At 32.8% G+C, this 20,663-nt stretch overlaps 1 protein-coding gene and 1 pseudogene across 10 annotated transcripts in view; one reads left to right on the top strand and one right to left on the bottom strand.

Annotated features, from left to right (window-relative positions):
* Positions 1 to 20,663, top strand: part of ZZZ3 (zinc finger ZZ-type containing 3) — an 84,990-nt gene that overhangs the window by 25,979 nt on the left and 38,348 nt on the right. For 5 of the 10 annotated variants that reach the window (XM_039838635.1, XM_039838629.1, XM_039838636.1 and 2 more), the window contains exons 2-4: positions 9,801 to 9,933; positions 11,501 to 11,653; positions 16,586 to 18,141. The exons of 1 other annotated variant lie outside the window; for it this stretch is intronic. In XM_039838635.1, the coding sequence (XP_039694569.1) occupies positions 16,637 to 18,141 (1,505 nt within the window). In that variant the 5' untranslated portion in view covers positions 9,801 to 9,933; positions 11,501 to 11,653; positions 16,586 to 16,636. Of the gene's footprint in view, positions 1 to 9,800; positions 9,934 to 11,340; positions 11,448 to 11,500; positions 11,654 to 16,585; positions 18,142 to 20,663 lie in introns of those variants that run through there. 4 more of the 10 variants (XM_039838637.1, XM_039838633.1, XM_039838632.1 and 1 more) reach the window with 3 other exon arrangements.
* On the bottom strand, positions 4,067 to 4,185 carry LOC120583589 (uncharacterized; annotated as a pseudogene).

Below are 20,663 nucleotides of genomic sequence, written 5' to 3'. Positions count from 1 at the left end.
TTAGTATTGGGGCTGAAGGGAAGATGGTGAATTCTGTTTTGAACAAGTACAATTCTAAGTTTTTTGTAGAGTCCAGCAGGCAGTTGGATATTTGGAACAGAAGCTCTGAAGGGAAATGTACAAGCTGACATATCTTTAGGAGCTCTCAGCATTAATGAAGTTATTGTGTAAAGATAAAATGCAATTAGAATGATGTTTTAAAAATGTTTTATCTATTGTGTCATTCCCCTTTAAAATTTTTTAGTAGAATAACCCAAATTAAATTAAAAATAAAAAATAAATAAAAAACAAAACAAAGATCAAATTCCTTCCATAGCATACAAAGCCCTCGTGGCCTGGCAGCTGTCTGCTTTAAAGCTTATTTCATGATGCTTTCTCTCTTGCCTAACTTAGGGTCCAGCCTCACTGGTCCCTTTCCCTTTTTCTGATATGCCAAGTCTTTTTATTTCATTGTCTCCATATAAACTGTTCTTCTTTTCTCAAACTTTTTTTTCCTTACTGATTTACCTCCATATTTACTCTTATTTGAATAATGTCCCAATAATAATGTTAAATGAATGTTTTCTAGGCATCGGGGAAATGAAGAAGAGAGGCCTTGCTGTAAAATAGATGAGTGAAACAGACAGGTGAATAGATAAGTTTAGTAAGTGATAATTTCAAACTCCTAGGGAATAGTTTGACAGTTGTTGGGCTAGCTTACTGTCTGTCCTTCAGTCACTTTACTTTTGTCTTTAACTAGAGTACCTTCACTTTCTTCTGTTTCTTCAGCATATAATATAAGAGTTCTTGCCTTTAAAAACTTTGAAAAATACCACATATGCTCAATTGTATGTACAAGATCTGTACACTGAATTACCTGAGACCACATAGCTTCTTGGAGGTGGTGATTGCATCTGATCTGTGGCTGGAAGGGCAAGATGAATGTTAGCTGAGCAAAGGAAGTATAGAGACAGAGGTAGTAGTTTTAATTCTTGGCTGTTCATCAAAATTATCCTTGGAACTCTTCAAAATATATATACCCTTGTGATAGTTCATCAAGCTGAGCATTAATAATTTGTGTGCTTATCTGTATGTATCTGTGCTTTAATAGAAAATTAAAAATAATATTTAAAAATGTAAAAAAATACCAAAATTTACAGCTGGACTGAATTCCAGACCTATGAAATCAGAAACTCTTGCTTTTTGTTCTTGTGTCATAGATAATTCTGATACTTAGCCATGGTTGAAAACCTCTGTCATAGAAGATTGCAATTTAGATTAGGTTGTCTGTTAGGAAGGATGTAGAGTAGAATTAGGTAGAGATGAAATGAACAGATACAAGTTGTACATTCCTATTAAGCTTAGATTTTAACCTATATCCCTGGATGGGTGTTTTGTTTTTTGGGTTTATTTTGGAATAGCTTTATTAAAGAATAATTCCCTGCACAATAATTTAAAGATTGCAATATAAGTTTTCCTATATGAATACACTGTACAACCATCACTACAATCAAGATAATAACCATATTCATCACCCCTCAAAGTTTCTTCATGCCATTTTGTAATCTCTTCCTACTACATTTTGCTCCCTTCTCCCACATACCCCGGCAATCACTGATCTCCTTTTGGTCACTATAATTGGGGATGTGGATTGTTGTCAAGTATCTTTTCTATATTTGTATAGATGATCTTACGGTTTTGTTTTTTAGTCTGTCAATATAGAATGAATTGCATAGAACCAACCATGCGTACATATAAAGCAATTTTACATTTTGAGGATAAACATTTGATCATGAAGTGTTATCCCTTTATATAATGTTGGCATTGATTTGTTGAGAATTTTTGCATCTGTTCATGAAGAATATGGATTTTTAGTTTTGTTTTCTTGTAATGTCTGTGTCTGGTTTTGGTATCAGTAATGCTGGCCTCATGGAATGAGTTAAGAAATATTCTTTTGCACTATTCCGGAAGAGTGAGTGGATTGACATTTCTTCCTTAAATGTATAATACTCAGTATAGTCAGTATTCAGCAGTAAAACCCCCTGGGCTTGGAGTTTTATTTGTTATTAAGTTTTTAACTATAACTTCAATTTCTTTAGAAATATTTTATATGTCCATTTCTCCTTGGGTGAGCTTTGGTAGTATGTGATCTTCCAAGGAATTTGTCCTTTCATCTAAATTGTTCAATTTATTAATGTTAAGTGATTTATAATCTATCTTTTAAAAACATATATAAAAAATGGAGATATGATGAAATCACCCTTTTAAATATACAATTCAGCAATTTTCCATCACCAGTAACTAACTGAATCCTTTCATCACTCTAAAAATAAACCTCTTACTGTTAGCAATCACTTTCTACCACATGCCCCCTCCTCCAGTCTCTACAACCACTAATCTCCTTTTTTGTCTCTATGAATTTGCCTGTTTGAACATTTCATATAAGTGGAATCATACAGTATGTGACCTTTTGCAACTGGCTTCTTTCACTTAGCATAATGTTTTTAAGGTTCACCCATGTTGTTGCATGTATCCACACCTCACTCCTTTTTATGGCTGAATAATGTTCCATTGTAAACCATATTTTGTTTATCCATTCATCAGTTTATGGACATTTGAGTCATTTCTACTTTTTGCCTGTTGTGAATAATTTTGCTATGAACACTTTTTTGTGTGAACATGTTTCCTTTTTGGTACAGGCGTACCTTGGAGGTATTGTGGGTTTATAGTAAAGTAAGTTGTAGTCTTTTTGCTGGTGGAGAGGGTCATACCTTCAATTTGTAAAAAATGCAACATCTGTGAAGTACAGTAAAGAGAAACACAATAAAATGAGGTATGCATATGTGTATCTAGGAGTGGAATTCCTGGATCGTATCATAATTCTATGTTTAACTTATTGAGGAACTGCCAAACTATTTCCAAAGCCGCTGCACTATTCTCAACACTTATGTATGAGGGTACCCATTTCTCCACATCTTTGTCAACACTTGTTTATCCTTTTATTATATTCATCCTTCTGGATATGAAGTGGTATCTTGTGGTTTTGACTTGTATTTCCTTGATGGCTAATGATGTTGAGCATCTTTTCATATGCTTATTGGCTATTTTTATACCTTCTTTGCAGAAGTAATCTGTTCAAGTCCTTTGTCTATTTTTAAATTAGATTATCTTTTTATTAAGTTGTAAAGGTTCTTTATGGACAGATGATTTGCAGATTTTCTCTCATTCTTCAGGTTATCTTTTCATTATCTTGATAGTGTTCTTTGAAGCACAAAGATTTTAATTTTGATGATTCCAGCTTATCCATATTTTTCTTTGGTTGCTTGCTTTTACTGTCAAGTTTTTAATAGTGGTAGAATACACATAACATAAAACTGACCATTTAATTCATTGTTAAGTATACAGTTTAGTGGCATTAGGTGCATTAACATTGTTGGGCAGCCATCACCACCATCCATCTCCAGAACTATTTTCATTTTGCCAAATAACCATTCAGCAATACCTCTTCATTTCATCCCCTTCCCTAGTAACCACCATTCTACTTTCTACCTCTATGAATTTTACTACTCTAGGTACCTCGTATAAGCAGAATCATATAGTATTTGCCCTTGTGCTTTTTAGGCTCATATGTAAGAAACTATTGTCTAATCCGAGATCACAAAGATTTACACTTATGTTTTCTTCTAAGAATTATCATTTTAGCTCCTATATATGTCTTTGATTCATTTTGAGTTAATTTTCATATATGATGTGAAGTAAGGATCCAACTTTCTTTTAAATGAGGGTATGTATTCAGTTGTTTTAATACCATTTGTTGGAAAGGTTTTTCTTTTTCATTGATTCATCTTGGTACCCTTGTTGGAATAATTATCTTTTAAGTATAGAATCTATACCGATATCACTTGTTTTTTTCTTAATATTGATAATCTGTATTTTTTTTTTCCTGATCAGTCTCACTAGAGATTTCTCAATTTTATTGTTTTTTTCTTTTTCCTTTTTTTTTTTTTTTTAGGCAAGGCAACCCTTGGTTGACCTCACAGATTGCAAGGACTTTGTTAGCATACAATCCCTTATTTTTTAGTCTTTACGCCTACAGCACCTGGTCTTCCTAGGTGGTTTCCCATCCAAGTACTAACCAGGCCCGACCCTGCTTAGCTTCCGAGATCAGACGAGATTGGGCTTGTTCAAGGAAGCATGGCCGTAGACGGTTTTTTCTTTAAAAAAACATTTTTTTGGTTAATTGATTTTTCTCTATAGTTTTTGTTTTCTATTTCATTGATTTCTGTTCTTATTTCTTCTTTTCATATGGGTTATATTAAACTTTTTCTAATTTCTTAAGGTGGAAGGAAGCCGACATCATTGACTTGAAACTTTTCTTCTTACATATTTTTACTGTTATAAATTTCCCTGTAAGTGCTGCTTTTGTTGCTTTCCACAGATTTTAATATGTTGTGTTTTTGTTTTCATTTAGTTGTATTATTTTCTAATTTCTCTTTTGATATCTTTGACTCATGAGTTATTAGACGCATACTATTTTGAGAGATTTGGGGATTTTTGAGATATTTTTCTTGATTTCTAATTTAATTCCCTTGTGGTCATAATAAATATGACTTGAATCTTTTAAAAGTTATTCTTTGCAGGTAACTTACCTCATTCCTCCTTTCCTCCCTCACTCCCTTCCTTTTTGCCTGCCTGCCTATGGTTGTTTTAGGGTTGCTTTAGGGTTCATAGTGTGTATACATCTTTAACTTACTACAAGTATCTTGAAATGATATTATAGCATTTCATATGTAGTATAAGGGTTTTACAACATTGTATTTTCCTCACATCTGGCTGTTGTGCAATTATATTTTACTTCTATGTATGTTATAAATGTCATAATATCTTGCTGTCCTTTTTGTTATAAATAGTCAATTATCTTTTAAAGAGATTAAAAAACTAAGGGGAATAGTCTTTTATATTTATCCTCATTTACCATTTCTGGTGTTTTTCATTGCTTTGGGTAGATCCATACTTACATCTAGTATCTTTTTCCTTCTGTCTGAAGAACTTCCTTTAACTTGTCTTCTAGTGAATGTCTGTTGGTGGTGGTGTTGGAGATGTCAAGTTAACATTTTGACATCCTCTTTATTTTACCTTTGTTTTCAAAAGGTATTTTCTTTGGCTATCATTCTTAGTCAATAGTTTTTTTCAGTACCTGAAAGATAAACTTCACCATTTTGGGTCTTGTGTTTCTAGTCATTGGTCTGCTCTCAATCTTATTTTTCTTCCTGTGTATGTAATGTGTTATTTTTCTCTATCTACTTTAAGATATTCTTTTTATTACTGGTTTAAAGCAACTTGGTTATGATGTGACCTATGGTAGTCTTCTTCATGTTTATTTTACTTAGGTTTATTTAGTCTTTTGATGTGAGTTTATAATTTACATCAAATTTGAAAAATATTGAGCCATTACTGTTTTATTTTGTATAGCTTCTTTTGCTACGTCTTTATGTTCATTGGAATTTTCTTCATGGTGTTTAATCTGTTAATCTCAACCAGCATTTTTTATTAATAGAAAAATCAATTTGTTTTTTAAAAAATATCTTTTATATCACTACCTAACATGCTTAATTTTACTTTTTGAACATGTGAACTGCAGTTATAATAACAGATTTAATGTCCTCATCTGATAAATCTGTCATGTATGGGACCTTTTCTTTTGACTAATATTTCTCATTATTGATGGTATTTTCCTGTTTTTTTGCATGTCTTCTAATACTTGACTGAATGCTAGGCATTGTCAATTTTATCTGTTTTGGTTCTGGAAATTTTTTTATTCCTATAAATATTTTTGAGCTTTGTTAAAAGTTCATTGGAAATGGCTTTATTCTTTTGAGGCTTGCTTTTAATCTTTGTTAGGTGGGACCAAAGCAATCTTTAGTCCAGAGATCATTTTGTCCCTCTACTGAGGCAATGACATTTTGAGCACTATGTTTGACGTCCTGTGAATTATGAGGTTTTATACTCTGGTTGGTAGGTATACAAACTGTTTCTGGCACTGTGTGAGCTAGTTGTTAAAATGTCAGGAAGTTTGCGAGCTGGTTTAATTCTTAATAAATAAAGTCATATAATTTTACAATTAAATCGGTTATATTAAGAACAAAGATAATACATCCTCCAAACTCATTAACTTCTAATTATATTATTACATATTATTATTTTTGTACTTTGGCGATAATTTACATGTATTGTATCTTTATGGTAGAAATATTATATTAATGCGCTACCATGTATCTCTTCCCAATTTCGCACTCAGAGATATCATGTGATAGTGTGAAATTGGCCCTGGATGGGGATATTCACATCAGACATTGGTACTGGTAACCCTGTAAACCAGGAACTACAAACTACTAACTGCCCCCAGTTGTTACACATTTTCCAGCACTCCCCTGGCTATGGATATCTTTCCCTATGCTCCTTATGGGTGGGTTTCCAGGCCTTTTCCATGTCTTGGATACACAATAAGAAGTGTGATGAATATTCAGCTCAAGACTCAAGGGGGAATCTCAGCAGATCTTATGAGGTCTTCTTTGCTCTTTCTACAGTTTCCTCTTTTCTGATACAATGTTCTGGGGATCCTAGCTACTTTGGTCTCCCCCAGACTCCTCACTTCATCTTCTTAACTCAGAGAGGCTGTTGCACTTTACCTGGGATCAGCCTCCCTGCTCTGCAGCCTGGAAACTCCAAACAGTGAGCTGGGGCAATTAAAGGCTTTGCTTCTCCTTTTTCATTGACCACTGTCCTACCTTATCTGATTTTCAATGTCTGAAAAACACTTTCATACATTTTGTCCAGATTTTTAGTTGTTTCAGGAGGGAGCGTAAATCTCATTTATTTTACTCTGTCTTGGCCAGAAGCAAAAGTCCCTTGGAAAGGTATTAGATTAGGAGAATGGCAATTGTGCATTTTAGATGACTCTGTAGACCATGCACTTGTACGAGATAAGACTTAAAGTAGTGGGACCAATTACAAGGCAGGTGGATTAGATCAAGTGATGATGAGGCCTAAGGTTGGTCATGGTTGATGGTGCTAGAGCGGCTGGGAACAATTTGAGAAATATGTAGGGAGAAAACTCTGGTGCAGGGTTTCTAAAAGGATCGTGAGCCATTTACATTTTAATTACCTGTGGTATTTGATAAAATGAGGATTCTGTGTGCTGCCCTTTTTTTTTTGTTTATCGAATCTGAATTTCTAAGGGCAAAGTTTAGAAATTTGCATTTAAAAAAAATACCTAGGGTAATGCTTACAACTAAAGTCTCAGAAGAAACTGATGCAGTTTTTTCAAAATATCGTCATTCTTGGGGAGCCACCAGTGGAATTTGGGATGAACTGAAGTGGTTAATTAAAAACAAAGATTTTTATGCATGCTTGTCCAGAACTGCCGAATCTGAATTCTGGGGTCATTGGTCTTGAATTTATTAAGCACACTAAAGTTTGAAAACCAATAAACTAATATACTTCATGGACATAATCTCTTTTTAGCTTCATTATAATCTTGAGAAGTAGTAGGCAGGTAGTATGTCTCTTGTTTTATAGATGAAGTAATGATGTGCAGAAATGCAAAGTGGCTTTTTTTTGTGGTCAGTTATTATTGGAGGCAGGGAATCATATTCCCATCTCCTTCCACCAAATCTGTTGCTCTTTCTTCTACTTTTCTGTTGACATTGAAATAGGGTTAACTCTAAAACCTGTAGTAGGTATTTACGACATTGGATCTGTGGTTCCAAACAATTTAGGGAGCCAGAAGAATGTGCTCTTTTCTGGTCATACTTTGTACCAAATAAAAATTCGGTTCAGCTCTCTGTAGCAAGTAACTGTGATAAGCTTGTCTGGGAAAGGTGTTTCTTTCTGTCTTTGACCATTATCGCAAATGCTTTTTACAACTGACTTTGAATATCTCATTCTTTTTTTTTAAAATTATTTAAAGACATAGTATAGTGTACATATTTAGTATTTTCTCATAACAACTGAAAGATTGGGTACTAAATATGAGTCTATAGTATAACCTTTGTTTTGAGCTTTTTTCCAAGTTCTTATAAAACTAAAAAAACTCAGTGTTTTATAATTTAGGTTGTGTTTAGCCTAGACTTCAAAGTTTTATTTTTATAGTAAGTTGTGTGGCTTATAACTTTGCTTTATCACTGGAACCGATAATATTTTCTAATGAGGTTTTCTTTAGTCCTTTGATGTGATTTCATATGAGATCCTGTAATCTATTTGACACAGTAGTACCAGTGTTAGACTGCAAACAATAAGAAAAGTAATTATTTTTAGTCAAGTTTGATTTTTAGATTTGTTTTTGAAATTCTTGAATAGTCACTGAAATTCTTGAGTAGTCAATGAATTTTATTAGTATGTGAAAACAAGCAAAGCTCTGTGGCGAGGAATAAATAAGACCTTAGGAATAGAATTTAAATGGATTATTTTCCATTTTGTATGCTTTTAAAAAGGCAAAATAGCTAAGTTTCTTAAATTTCAGGAAGTAAGTTACTGTAGTTAAATAAGTCAAATAAAAAGTTATTGTAGGTTGTCACAATTCAGAGTAGTTTTCGTCCTCTAGAAAGCATGTAGCATTTGTGCAAAATGCTTAAATTTGAAATGTGTAGTGACTAAAATGAATGCAATGTAGAGAATATGTTTTTGCTAGTTTAACTTCCTTGCTTGTTAAATTTATAGCAACTTTAACATTTGGGAATATCTAAAATTGTTAATTTTTTATGCATTAAAGTCTTTTTTAACATTTGAAAACAGAATAGAGACTTGTTTGAGGGCAGATATCAGTATTTCCTAATCACCATTAACTATTTTTTCTTCCAATTAAAAAAAATCAAGGTATAATTGACCTATTAGTTTCTACTTTATTGTTAATGAAAGTTTTTACTGAGAAGATCTGGCAGGTTGACACAACTTTAGGAAGACATTTTACCCATAAAACAGTGTAAGGCTATCTGCATTTTCTGGGTAGATTTTTAGGTTTTTTTATTACATAAGAACTTGGAACAGCACACCGTGGTGAATCATTTTAGAATATCATTCATAGGTTTCTTTCTTTGATGTATTTGAATAAGTGTTTTTTTGTAGCTCATTCTTTCTACTAATAAACTGGTAGAAATGTCTTAAATTTTATATAATGCTTTTCTTCATCATTGTAAGCACATTAATGTGTTTCTCAGACTTATAATCTATAACAAAGTCCATTTTTAAGGAATGTTTATATAGCTATTTGGTTTATTTCTCATTTATTTTGTCACATTTATTTTCTATTTACTTCCAAAATAATGTTGACAGATTAGTCACAGAGGAATATCTAATCAAAACAAAAATATTACTTTAAAAGACATTGAATGTATTGAGGTTACATTTAAGAGAAAGTCATGATCTTTTTTACTGCATTCTTAAGTATTACAGATTTATTTTCTATCATTATTGTAAAACACAGAATACTCTTTTATTAATGTCTGAGAAATTATAGACTGCTGGAAAATGATGTGTACCTATGTTGGTAGTCGGAAAATGAATCTAAGGAGTTCTCAAATTTGTAAGAATTTTAATTCAGAATTAAATTTTGAAATATTTTATGAGGGTATGCTGAGAAGCATGTGTAAGAGTTAGCAAATCATCTGTCACTGAAGATAACACATTTTGTAGCTAAATATAAGGAATTATTTGTGAAATTTATTAGAAAATGCAGTGTGCTTTGTTTAGAAATATCAGTTTTATCCACAAATTTGTAAACAGTAACACATTCATAGTGACTATATTGTGGTTTCCCTTCACAGATATCAAGTTTTGCTAGTACAACTATATAAATAATTAATACCTGAAGTCTCAGTGTAACATGGACATTAACAGTGATGACAGATAAATGCAGACGCTTGGGAATCAAATACTAGGCGAAACACTTTAAAAAAGGTAAGAAAAAAAAATGTAATCTTAATTAAGGCCAAGCAGGCTTTAGTAAGTAGAAGTGATTGACTGAAGTTTGTTTTCCAATGTATCAGGTTTTTTAGAAACACGTCTTGCACTATCCTGCACTATCTTAATACTGATAGAACTCAGCTGTATCAGTTCTGTGAAAATAATATTTGCATATATCCTTGCTTGGTAAATAAAATAATGGATGATATTCCTATAGCAAACCCTATCCAAATAGGGTAGTAATGTGGCTGACTAGAACTTGTTAGAGTGCTAGAGTAGGCCTGTCAGTGTATATATACTTGGAGACCCATCTTATTTTGTGGATCCTCTTTGCCATCAATACCACACACAGTAGAACGTAATTTTTTGCAATGTTTGTGAAAGTTTTTCTGGGGTGGGTACAAAGGAGTTGGCAGTTGGAATCTATGTTTCAAGTTCTGTTTTCACTGGGCACCCTCTTTATGTTAATTTCAAACTTTTTAAAAATGTTATATTAAATTATTTTACTTAGACAGTTACTTTAATGTAGTATTAAATTATTTTACTCCTATATTGTGCTTTTCAAGAATTTACAAGGCATATTTGGGAGAGGTTGCATCCATTAGCCCTGTTCCCTTTCTAGCTGACTAATACATAATCTATTTTTTGGTAGGTGGTAACTCTAGTTTACAAAGCTTGATAATTGCATCAGTTTTTAAATTGTAATCCTTCACCAAAAATAGTGTTAATTATTAGAATATTTAGTTTTATGTTTATAATATTATAAGGTGACAGTTTCCATCATAAATATTGCTAGTCTTTTTTCTGGTGTTCCTCCTGTTTTCAAATGGGTACTCATAATAACCCATTTAGCCAGATTCTCTAAAAAAGGATGTCATAATATATTATTATAAATAAAACTGTAATTATACTGTCCAAGAAATAGAATGTAATTGAGTTAATTATAATATCTGATCAACTAGGTCCTAAAACTAGAAAGTCTTTATTGTTTTTGTCCTTGCTGAAAATTTATATGCCCAAAATAATAGAAATTTCCCTTTATAATAGAATCTTGTAGCACTTTAATAACCATTAAGGTTATCATGTAGATAGAAAGATATAAAAGATTTAGTGGATTCTTGGTGCGTGTAACCTAAATATTTTTGTTGTTCATTCCCCAGTTTTTCATACTTGAAGGCCAAAATTTGGGAACGCCTCTAGAATAAGAGTTTATAAATTCTGTATGAGAACTTTTATCAAGGGCAGCCTTTGGGTCACCTCAAAAAAATATTGCCTGAGACTGTAGAAAAGAACTGAGTCTCATTGTGACTCAAATTAATATTGAGTTGTTGTAAAGATTAGTATATTTCAAGCTCTTTTTGGTTTTTGTTGGTTCCTAAAAATCCTTTTCCAATTTCTTAGTATCTCTGAGGCTACAAAGTTACCAAGAAGTACCAAAGATGTTACTATGAACAGATAGTCTGTTACCTGCTATTTCCTCTTGTTATAGGAGGGATGAATCTATTAGTGTAAGTTAATTTGCTTTTTTTAATTCTTTTTTTTTTATTATTTTATTTTAAAGAAAGGAATTTAGGAAGTTCTAGTATTCTACATGGCTGAAGCTGAGAGTCTGAAACCCTGATGCTTAAGCTCTTTTCTAGATCATAGCTCCAACTCCTTCAGGATATAAGGAAAAGAGATATATTTCCACAATGATAGATCTTTGGTTGTACAGGTAAGTTATTTAGTCTTGCAGTAGTGAAGACAACTACAGTTTGATTTGGGGGATGAGAGGAGCTTGTTAATTTTCTATAGTTTCTTTTCTGCATGGAAAATTGTATAGTCTGGCTTAGCTGTTCATAGGACTGTGGAGCTGTAGGAAATGGGTTGGGGATGAAATATTTTCCCACTCTTTTCCCAACAGGTAGATAAATGAAGTGGCTGAGTTTTTTGGAATCTCTAGAGCATTTACCTATTTTTGACACCCTAGGTATTTTTGATATAAGGGCATTATGAAATTCCTTGACTTCTTGTTACTTCCAATTGTCTTTTTAAGTGTGTATTCATTCAGCTCTCTCTATCTATTTATCAATCAGTCAATCAGTCAATCAATCATATGTGCTTCTTAATGGGGAAAGAAATAAGAGATCCTTTTATACAAGACAATACGTAATAGAAGTCCCAGGCATCAGAGAGAGGTGAATATTAAGAACCTCAAGTCGAATTGCATGGGTGGTTCTTCAGGTTTCACTCTCCTACTTTTAACCTTATAGAAACTTTTAATCTTACAGATATGTTTAACCTGATAGTAATAATGGTACTTGCTTGGCTGAAGAAATTTGTCTTAATTATGTAAAAAGTATAGTCTGAACCATTATTAAGCAGTTCATGTTTATATTCTAGACAAGTAGGAAAAGAATCATATTGATAACATTTTCCAATTGCTCTTGCTCTTTTTGCTTTTCACTTTGGTTTGTCTACCTAGTATCATGACCAATTTCCTAAAAACTTCACTTATTAAAACTAAATATTCTGATAGTAAATATGAGCTAGAACGTTGATGCTAGTGGAGGATTGAGTCCCTCAATTCCCAAAAGAAACTATACTACTTTGGTAATTATAGGAGAAGCAAAAAGTTATAGGCATTGTCTTTGAAATCTTTTTGAGATTTCGTTTATTTAGTAAAGGCGATAGTTGGAGTATTTCATTAGGTCAGTCATTTTAGTTTAATGTTTATTATTTCAGTTATTATTGATGTACTTCTGCAGATGTGAGCACAGGGGCTAGAAATTTTTGATCTGAAACAAATTTTACTGTTTCAGAGAGTTTCAGAAAAATATAAAGTAAAAGATTCAAATTTGGGGGAAGGGTAGCTCGACAGCAAATAAATAGATGAGATATGTGGAATTATATGTAGGATTTGGGGCTTACTATGAATGGAGAGGCTGAAATTAGGTTGATTAACTCTCCCAGAAAAGCCCTCCAATTGAATGAAAACTATGAGCATGGGAAATTGAGGAAAGGAGTAATTAGTCATATTAACTTCCCTTCTGTTCTAGAAAGTGCTGCATCCATTAGTTAGTGTATAATATATAGGCAGAACTTCTTTCTAGTTGCTGGATTGGGTTTTGCCCATATGAATATGTTAACTAAGTTTCTTTAATTCTAAAACTAGAGCGATTGAATTTGCAGTTCCGGTTGGATGCTAAGTAAGATGTTCACCATGTGCCTCCTATTTAGTTAACTGGCAAGAGTATTACTACTTTATAAACGAGTTCCTTTATGTTCCTGTAGCAACATGATTTTTGGCAGGAATATAACTTTGTGTTGCAAACCTCTTCACTGAATTTCTTCAGTAACTGTATTATTATGCTAAATGGAAAACAATTGATTTTAGTCTATAATACTTTGCTAGGCATGGCAAAACAATCTTGAGCCTTGGTTGAGATCATCAGGACATTTTTAGTCCCTTTTTGGTAATTGAATTTTGAAGTCAGGTTATTAGATGACTGCAGAAAGTTTATGTTTTTTTGTATGCCTATCCAAAATAGAAAAGATGAAAAAAGTTTAGAACAGAAAAAAAAAATCAGAGATGAGTGTTAAAATTTCATTTAACTGTAATCTTCAGAATATTAAGCAATTTATTACCATAAGTGCATGCAGTATGTTAATTTCAGGCAAGAGATTTTTATAGTCCTCTGGTGCTTCCTTTGCTAAAGAGATCATGGCTTTATTCATAATTTTATTATTAAGAAATTAAAGGACATACTATAAATAAGTCTAATTTATTTGGAAACTTGATAGCTGTGTTACTTTAATAGACTACTGTCTGGATGCAGTAGTCTAAGGCACTGCTTCTCAAACTCTAACAGGCATATAAATTATCAGGAAATCTGATTAATTGGTAGGTCTGGGGCAGGGCTTGATATTCTGCATTCTAACAAATTTGCAGGAGATACCTGTGATGCTGGGTCTCAGGCCACTCTTTGAGTTACAAGAATTTGAAATACCAAAGGGTGTTTGTTATAAAAGTTTTGCTTTAAATATAGCAAAGGATTTGAGAACTCTAAAACTTGGGCTTCATTGTAGTTAAATGGAATAAAAACATTTTTAGCAAAAGAAACCAAAAATTTCTTTTTTAATATTAATCAAATTTTGATTACTGGAATGGTGGAGAAATAAAATAGGCCCTCATCGATGGTGTTTTGTAATTATACACACACACACACACACACACACACATATGTTTATAAGTAGTTCTGGGTACTAATAAGAATAGGCTTATTTCATTAATAATGGCAAGGCAGGGATTTTGCTCTCATTTGGATTGGTGTGGAAAGAAAAGAAGGGCTAGGAATGCCCATTATTGGGATCATATGAGATTTATATGCTCTTAATTGGCATCACATTTTAAAAAGTAAAGATTAACAGGTTGTTTTTGTGTATTTATAAAATATTACTATTGCCAATATTATAGTCAAACCATAAATTAATGAATATACCCAAATTTACATTGAAGAAATTTCATTAGGTTTTATAAGTAAAATTTATATTTTCTTTGTATATTTACATAGATATTTAATATTTAAAAATCACTAACTTTCAATTGTGACTAATTAAATTTGATTTGAATCAAATTCAAAATTGAATCAAATTAAGTTATTAATATAACCATATTCTGAATATAATAAAATTTGCATTGAAGATGTTTGCATTAGATTTTGTAAGTAAAGTTATTGATTTATGTTTTCTTTGTATATTTACATAGGTATTTAATATTTAAAAATCAGTAATTTCAAATTTGAGAGCTCCAGTTTTGGATACATGAAACAAATAAATTGATATTAATATTTTTTAGTTTGTGCTCTTTTGAAACATCATTTGAAGTTTAACTTAATTTTTTATAATTTAAAGTATATTTATGGGTCATTCAGTGTTTATTACCTGTGAAGAAAAATAATAGACTGTAATCTTGACACAATTTTAACAAAAGAATTAAATGCCAGTTTCCTCTAATGAATCTCAAAACAGTAAAAGTTTATTGTGAGAAATGTATTTCCAAGTTCCGATTGGTGTCCCATACTTATTATTCATGTGATTGCTATGGAATTCTCTAGAACAAATTTTCATGCTTTAATCCCAGATCAGGTTTTGTGAGTCTTATAAGATTTTAAAAAAGTGTTAATTAAAAATTTGAAAGTGTGCCATACTCTGAAATAAAACTGAATTCAACCAACTTATATATTTTACAGGTACTCAAATTCATTTGTTAACAGACAGGAACAGAAAAACAGTTTCTCATGTTTATTTTTTTGTACATGGTAGTGTGTTGCTGTGTCTTCTGTAGTTCTTTATAACCTTTCCACTCTAAGATACTTATAGTTGAGGCAAAAGAGAAATTGTTTTTGATTTGCAGGGGCAGGGTCGTTTGGAGAGTTATGAGGAGAGGGAGGCAGTGGAAAGGATGGCGAAGGGAGGAGGGGAGGATACTGTGAAATTTTCTACTACAGTCATTACTGGCTTCTTTATCCATTGTGCACCCCATTCGAAGTTAGGCAGTGAAGTGGCAAAGTACCTTGTGAAAGCTAAACAAAAGAGCAGTAGAAGAATGGAGACTTGAAACTTATTTTATTTGTTGGGAAATAACCACTAAGCCACTCAAGAGTTTACCCAAATGGATTAATTGGGGCATTTTTTCAATTTTTCTTACATTTTATTTTAGAAACACCAAGCATCCACACAGAAAATGCTCATGTCTTCCAAAATGCCTTAAAACTGTGGCGCATACACATAGATACAGAAGTTCTAAGAAGGAAAGGATGGAGTTATATGTATACTCCTGATTTCTTAAATGTATTTGCTTCTTTCCTTTTTTCTTCTATCCACTTTAGAATACTTCCTTTTACTTGCTAATTTATGGTTCTACTTCTAGGGGCTAGAGAGGCTTGTCTTTGCTCTGTTTTGCTCTTCGCCAGTGTCAGCTAAGATGTGATTTATATCCATCTGGTTAATTACCAAAAAAAAAATTCTACTGCATCCAGAATACTTTGGGTGCCACATAGCTTGTCATCAAAGGATTTTACCTGAAACTCATTTTAGTAAGAGTGAATTAAAAAGAACATCACCTGCTTTTTTTACCTCCAAGGAATGTTTTGAGAAAACATAACAAATGAGTGGGATCGTTTTTGTAATAGTTGCTATGTAAATTCAAGATTATTATTTTAATAACTAAGATGAAATCCCGTCTTTGAGAGAGATCTTCTGGGCTCTTTGTGCCTGTGCTGAGAGGCAGATAAATAGTTAAGATCAGAGGGTGGTTTCCAGTGCCCTGCCCTGCCACTTAGCTGTGTGGCTTTGGACAGATTACTTAAACTGTATGTAGCTCAGTTTCCTCATTTGTAAAGTAGGGATAATAATAGCACCTATTCTAGTTGCTGTGAGACTTAAATGAGTTAATGTATGCAATACATATAGAATGATTCCTAGAACATATTAAGTTCCATATAATTGTTAGCTGTTATTATCATTTTTGGAAATGTTAATAAAATTATATCATGTAATTTATTAATATTGGCTATATTTGGATTAAAAAGTTGTAGCTTTATTCTTTTGTTTTAGGTATATTAACTATTACCTTTTTCTCATTATTTTGTTTACATTTTTGAAGGTTTCGCAATGAGTGGATCATGATGACCGTATTGTAGGGACTTGCCATAGTATGGCTGCTTCCCGATCTACTCGTGTTACAAGATCAACAGTGGGGTTAAACGGCTTGGATGAATCTTTTTGTGGTAGAACTTTAAGGAATCGTAGCATTGCTCACCCTGAAGAAATCTCTTCTCATTCTCAAGTACGATCAAGATCACCGAAGAAGAGACCAGAGCCTGTGCAAATTCAGAAAGGAAATAATAGTGGGAGAACTACTGATTTAAAACAGCAAAGTACTCGAGAGTCATGGGTAAGCCCTAGGAAAAAAGGACTTTCTTCTTCAGAAAAAGATAACGTAGAAAGGCAGGCTGTAGAAAATTGCGAGAGAAGGCAAACAGAACCTGTTTCACCAGTTTTAAAAAGAATTAAGCGTTGTCTTAGATCTGAAGCACCAAATAGTTCAGAAGAAGATTCACCTATAAAATCAGACAAGGAGTCAGTAGAACAGAGGAGTACAGTAGTGGACAATGATGCAGATTTTCAAGGGACTAAACGAGCTTGTCGATGTCTTATATTGGATGATTGTGAGAAAAGGGAAATTAAAAAGGTGAATGTCAGTGAGGAAGGGCCACTTAATTCTGCAGTAGTTGAAGAAATCACAGGCTATTTGGCTGTCAATGGTGTTGATGACAGTGATTCAACTGGTATAAACTGCGATGACTGTCAGCCTGATGGGAACACTAAACAAAATAGCACTGGTTCCTATGTGTTGCAGGAAAAATCAGTAGCTGAAAATGGGGATTCGGACACCCACACTTCAATGTTCCTTGATAGTAGGAAGGAGGACGGTTATATAGACCATAACGTGCCTTGCACGAATTCAGAAGTGCAGGTCAAGTTGGAGGACCACAAAGTAGTAACTGCCTGCCTGCCTGTGGAACATGTTAATCAGCTGACTACTGAGCCAGCTACAGGCCCCTTTCCTGAAATTCAGTCATCTTTAAGGGATTCTGAGGAGGAAGTAGATGTGGTGGGAGATAGCAGTGCCTCAAAAGAGCAGTGTAATGAAAACACCAATAACACCCTGGACACAAGACTTGAGACAAGTATGCCAGTCTCTGGAGAACCGGAACCATCTTCTGTTCTAGACTGTGTTTCAGCTCAAATGATGTCTTTATCGGAACCTCAAGAACATCGATATACTCTGAGAACTTCACCACGAAGGGCAGCCCCTACCAGAGGTAGTCCCACTAAAAACAGTTCTCCTTGCAGAGAAAATGGACAGTTTGAGGAGAATCTTAGTCCCAGTGAAACAAATGCAACTGTTAGCGATAATATAAGTGAGTCTCCCACAAATCCTGATGAAATTTCTCAGAATGAAAAAAGGATATGTTGTGACTCTGAAAATTATGGGAGTGAAGGACAAAGTAAGCCACCTTCAGAAGCAAGACTCAATATTGGACATTTACCATCTGCCAAAGAGAGTGCCAATCCGCACATTACAGAAGAAGAAGAAGATGATCCTGATGTTTATTACTTTGAATCAGATCATGTGGCACTGAAACACAACAAAGAGTATGTGTAAATATGGTAACCATGAATTCTGCTTTGTTTATTATTCCCCACGTTTTCAGTATTCATAAATGTCTATTAGTAGCATTTTTATTATAGCTAAAATTAATGCTTTAGCTGAAGTTTTAGGTTTAACATAATTTTCTCAATTCTTAAAAAAAACTCCAAAAAAAGGAAGACTTTAAAACTCAACTTAATTACTATGTCAGTGCCTATATGTTTTTCTGGTTTTGTTATTTCAGCATGTCTCAGTTAGAAGAGACATGTGAAAACGTGGTTGATGGTGTTTTGTTTTTAATAAGTTTTATACTATTTAAATTAATTTATAAAATGGAAACAGTTTTAGTTATCACAATACACTTCGATTGTCTATGCCTTCTAGATAGTGTAGAACAAGTCATGATTGCTTAGACCTCATCCAGATAAGGGAAATCGGGCAGACTACAAATCTACTTTTATCTTAGTTACTTATATTTAATTTCTAGTTTCAACTTTTGATTAAAAAATGTGCTTTATGCATCATTTTTTACTTTCGTGACTTAAAGAAGTAGCTATTACTGTTAATACTGTGATAACTAGTTGTATGTTGTAAGTAGAATATAAGCAAGAGTTAGTCTGCACCATAGCTTACATAAAGTATTTGAGACAATTTTTTTTCCTAATTCTAAATTATAAAGGGAGACTATATTATAAAATACTGTCAGTTCTCAACCTTTGTGATAAAAGTACTTTTTAAAACAAAGAATTCAGAGTCCAAGTTTAATCACAATTTTGCTTAGATTTTCTTTAAAGTATTTTGGACAGTAACACAAATGAATTGGAGCTAACTATGTTTAAATGACCCTGACAGGAATTGTTAACAAAGTATTTATCATATCAGCAACAGTAAAAGACATGTATGTTAATCACCCTTACTTTTACAGAGTAGGCTTTCAAATTAATATCATAATCCGATTATATAGCCTATGTAAAATTACTGATTTGAGGAACTTTTGTGATTTTTTTTGTTGTGACAATTGCCGGATGCGGGTATGTATCAGATCAAAGTATCAAATCCTGGTTGTGGAACATAATTTTTTACCATGCATTATAGATAGTTCAGATTTGTATATGATAATATGGTGGCCTTTTAGCATAGGTCTCTCATCTGAAATTTTTCTTCTGTTTTCTTTATAAATAATGTTTTAATACTGGGTTTAATGAAGAGGTCATTTTATCTGAGCATTTAATTCATTGTTTTGTGGATTATTAGCATTTTTATGCATTTGAAATGTTTGAAATTCAACCTGAGATAGGAAAAAACCTCATAAGTAAAGTTTTTTTCAATTTGAGATATGTTAAGTTTTTCCCATTAGTATTATGTATCGGTTTTTAAAAGTAGAGTGTTTTTTTTGTTTTTTTGTTTTTGTTTTTTTTTTATCTATAGGTCCAAGGAAGCAGAGCATATATCTTTGGGGAGTACCAAAAGTTAAGAAATGTGCATTTTTACAAAATGATATTCTGTTAATTCTATTATTTTCTTTTTGTTTCTTTTGTAAAAAAGATGCTCTTGTAAGGCTTAGCTGGTTATTGATGATGGAAAATATTTCCTCATTAATTAATTAATGTTACTTTTTGTTAAGAGCTCTCCTAATGATGATTCTGCAGGATGATATTCCTATACAACAGTTGTCTGAAGATAGTGGCCATAACATTTAAAGAATGATGTTCCATATACATAAGGCTTTGAGAATGAGAGCAATACAGTTTCATGGCTATACAAAGTCCTTTGAAGTTGGATAGTAGTTGCTTTATTAGAACAGTGTTGTCACATTAATGCCTCATTGGGTGACTTTGGGCAAAAGGAAATCACTCTTTTTTTTTTTGCCTTGTTACGAATCTTTTGAAGATAACCACTTTTCACACTTCACTTTTAATTTTTTTTTCCCTCAAAAGTAAACAAATCAGGAGAAATGAGATGGAGAGGAAGGAGCATCTTGATTAATATCTTGGTTAGAGATAATTTAAGGAAAATTGGGAGAGGGTGTTTGATCATATCAGATAAAATCTATTTCAGTAAAGTCCCTGTTTCATGCTTTTTGTCTAGAGCCAACAACATTGGCTCTTTTTAACCCAATTGTCATTGTTAATAATAGCATTATGATACCTGTTTAAGAGCTTTCAGGTCTCAAGTAAATTTCTGGCAGTTTGAAAATGTTGTTAAAAGACACGTGAGGTAAAGGAGAAAATAAAAGACACTTGGGGTCTGTTCTTCTGCACACACATATGTACATACACCCTGTCAAATATTTTTTCTCTTTTATTCTTCTCATACTGGAAAATCTCTCCAGATAATTGCCTTTTGAAACCAGGAAATGGGCATCGCCCAGCCTACACATGAATAGCTCTGCAGCTAGGGAATGAGTATTTCCTGGTAGCTAGTTTAAAAAATATGTTATTAATAGAAAACAATGAGCATGGCATAGTTCTTTGTCTGGAGCCAGGAGGACATAGCTCTTCATTCCATTTGTAATTTTCCTCTAAAC

Source organism: Pteropus medius, unplaced genomic scaffold (genome assembly GCF_902729225.1).
Source record: "Pteropus medius unplaced genomic scaffold, Ma_sr-lr_union100, whole genome shotgun sequence".
NCBI lineage: Eukaryota > Metazoa > Chordata > Mammalia > Chiroptera > Pteropodidae > Pteropus > Pteropus medius.
The sequence above is the reverse complement of the archived record's forward strand: the minus strand, read 5'-3'. Positions and strand labels throughout refer to the sequence as shown.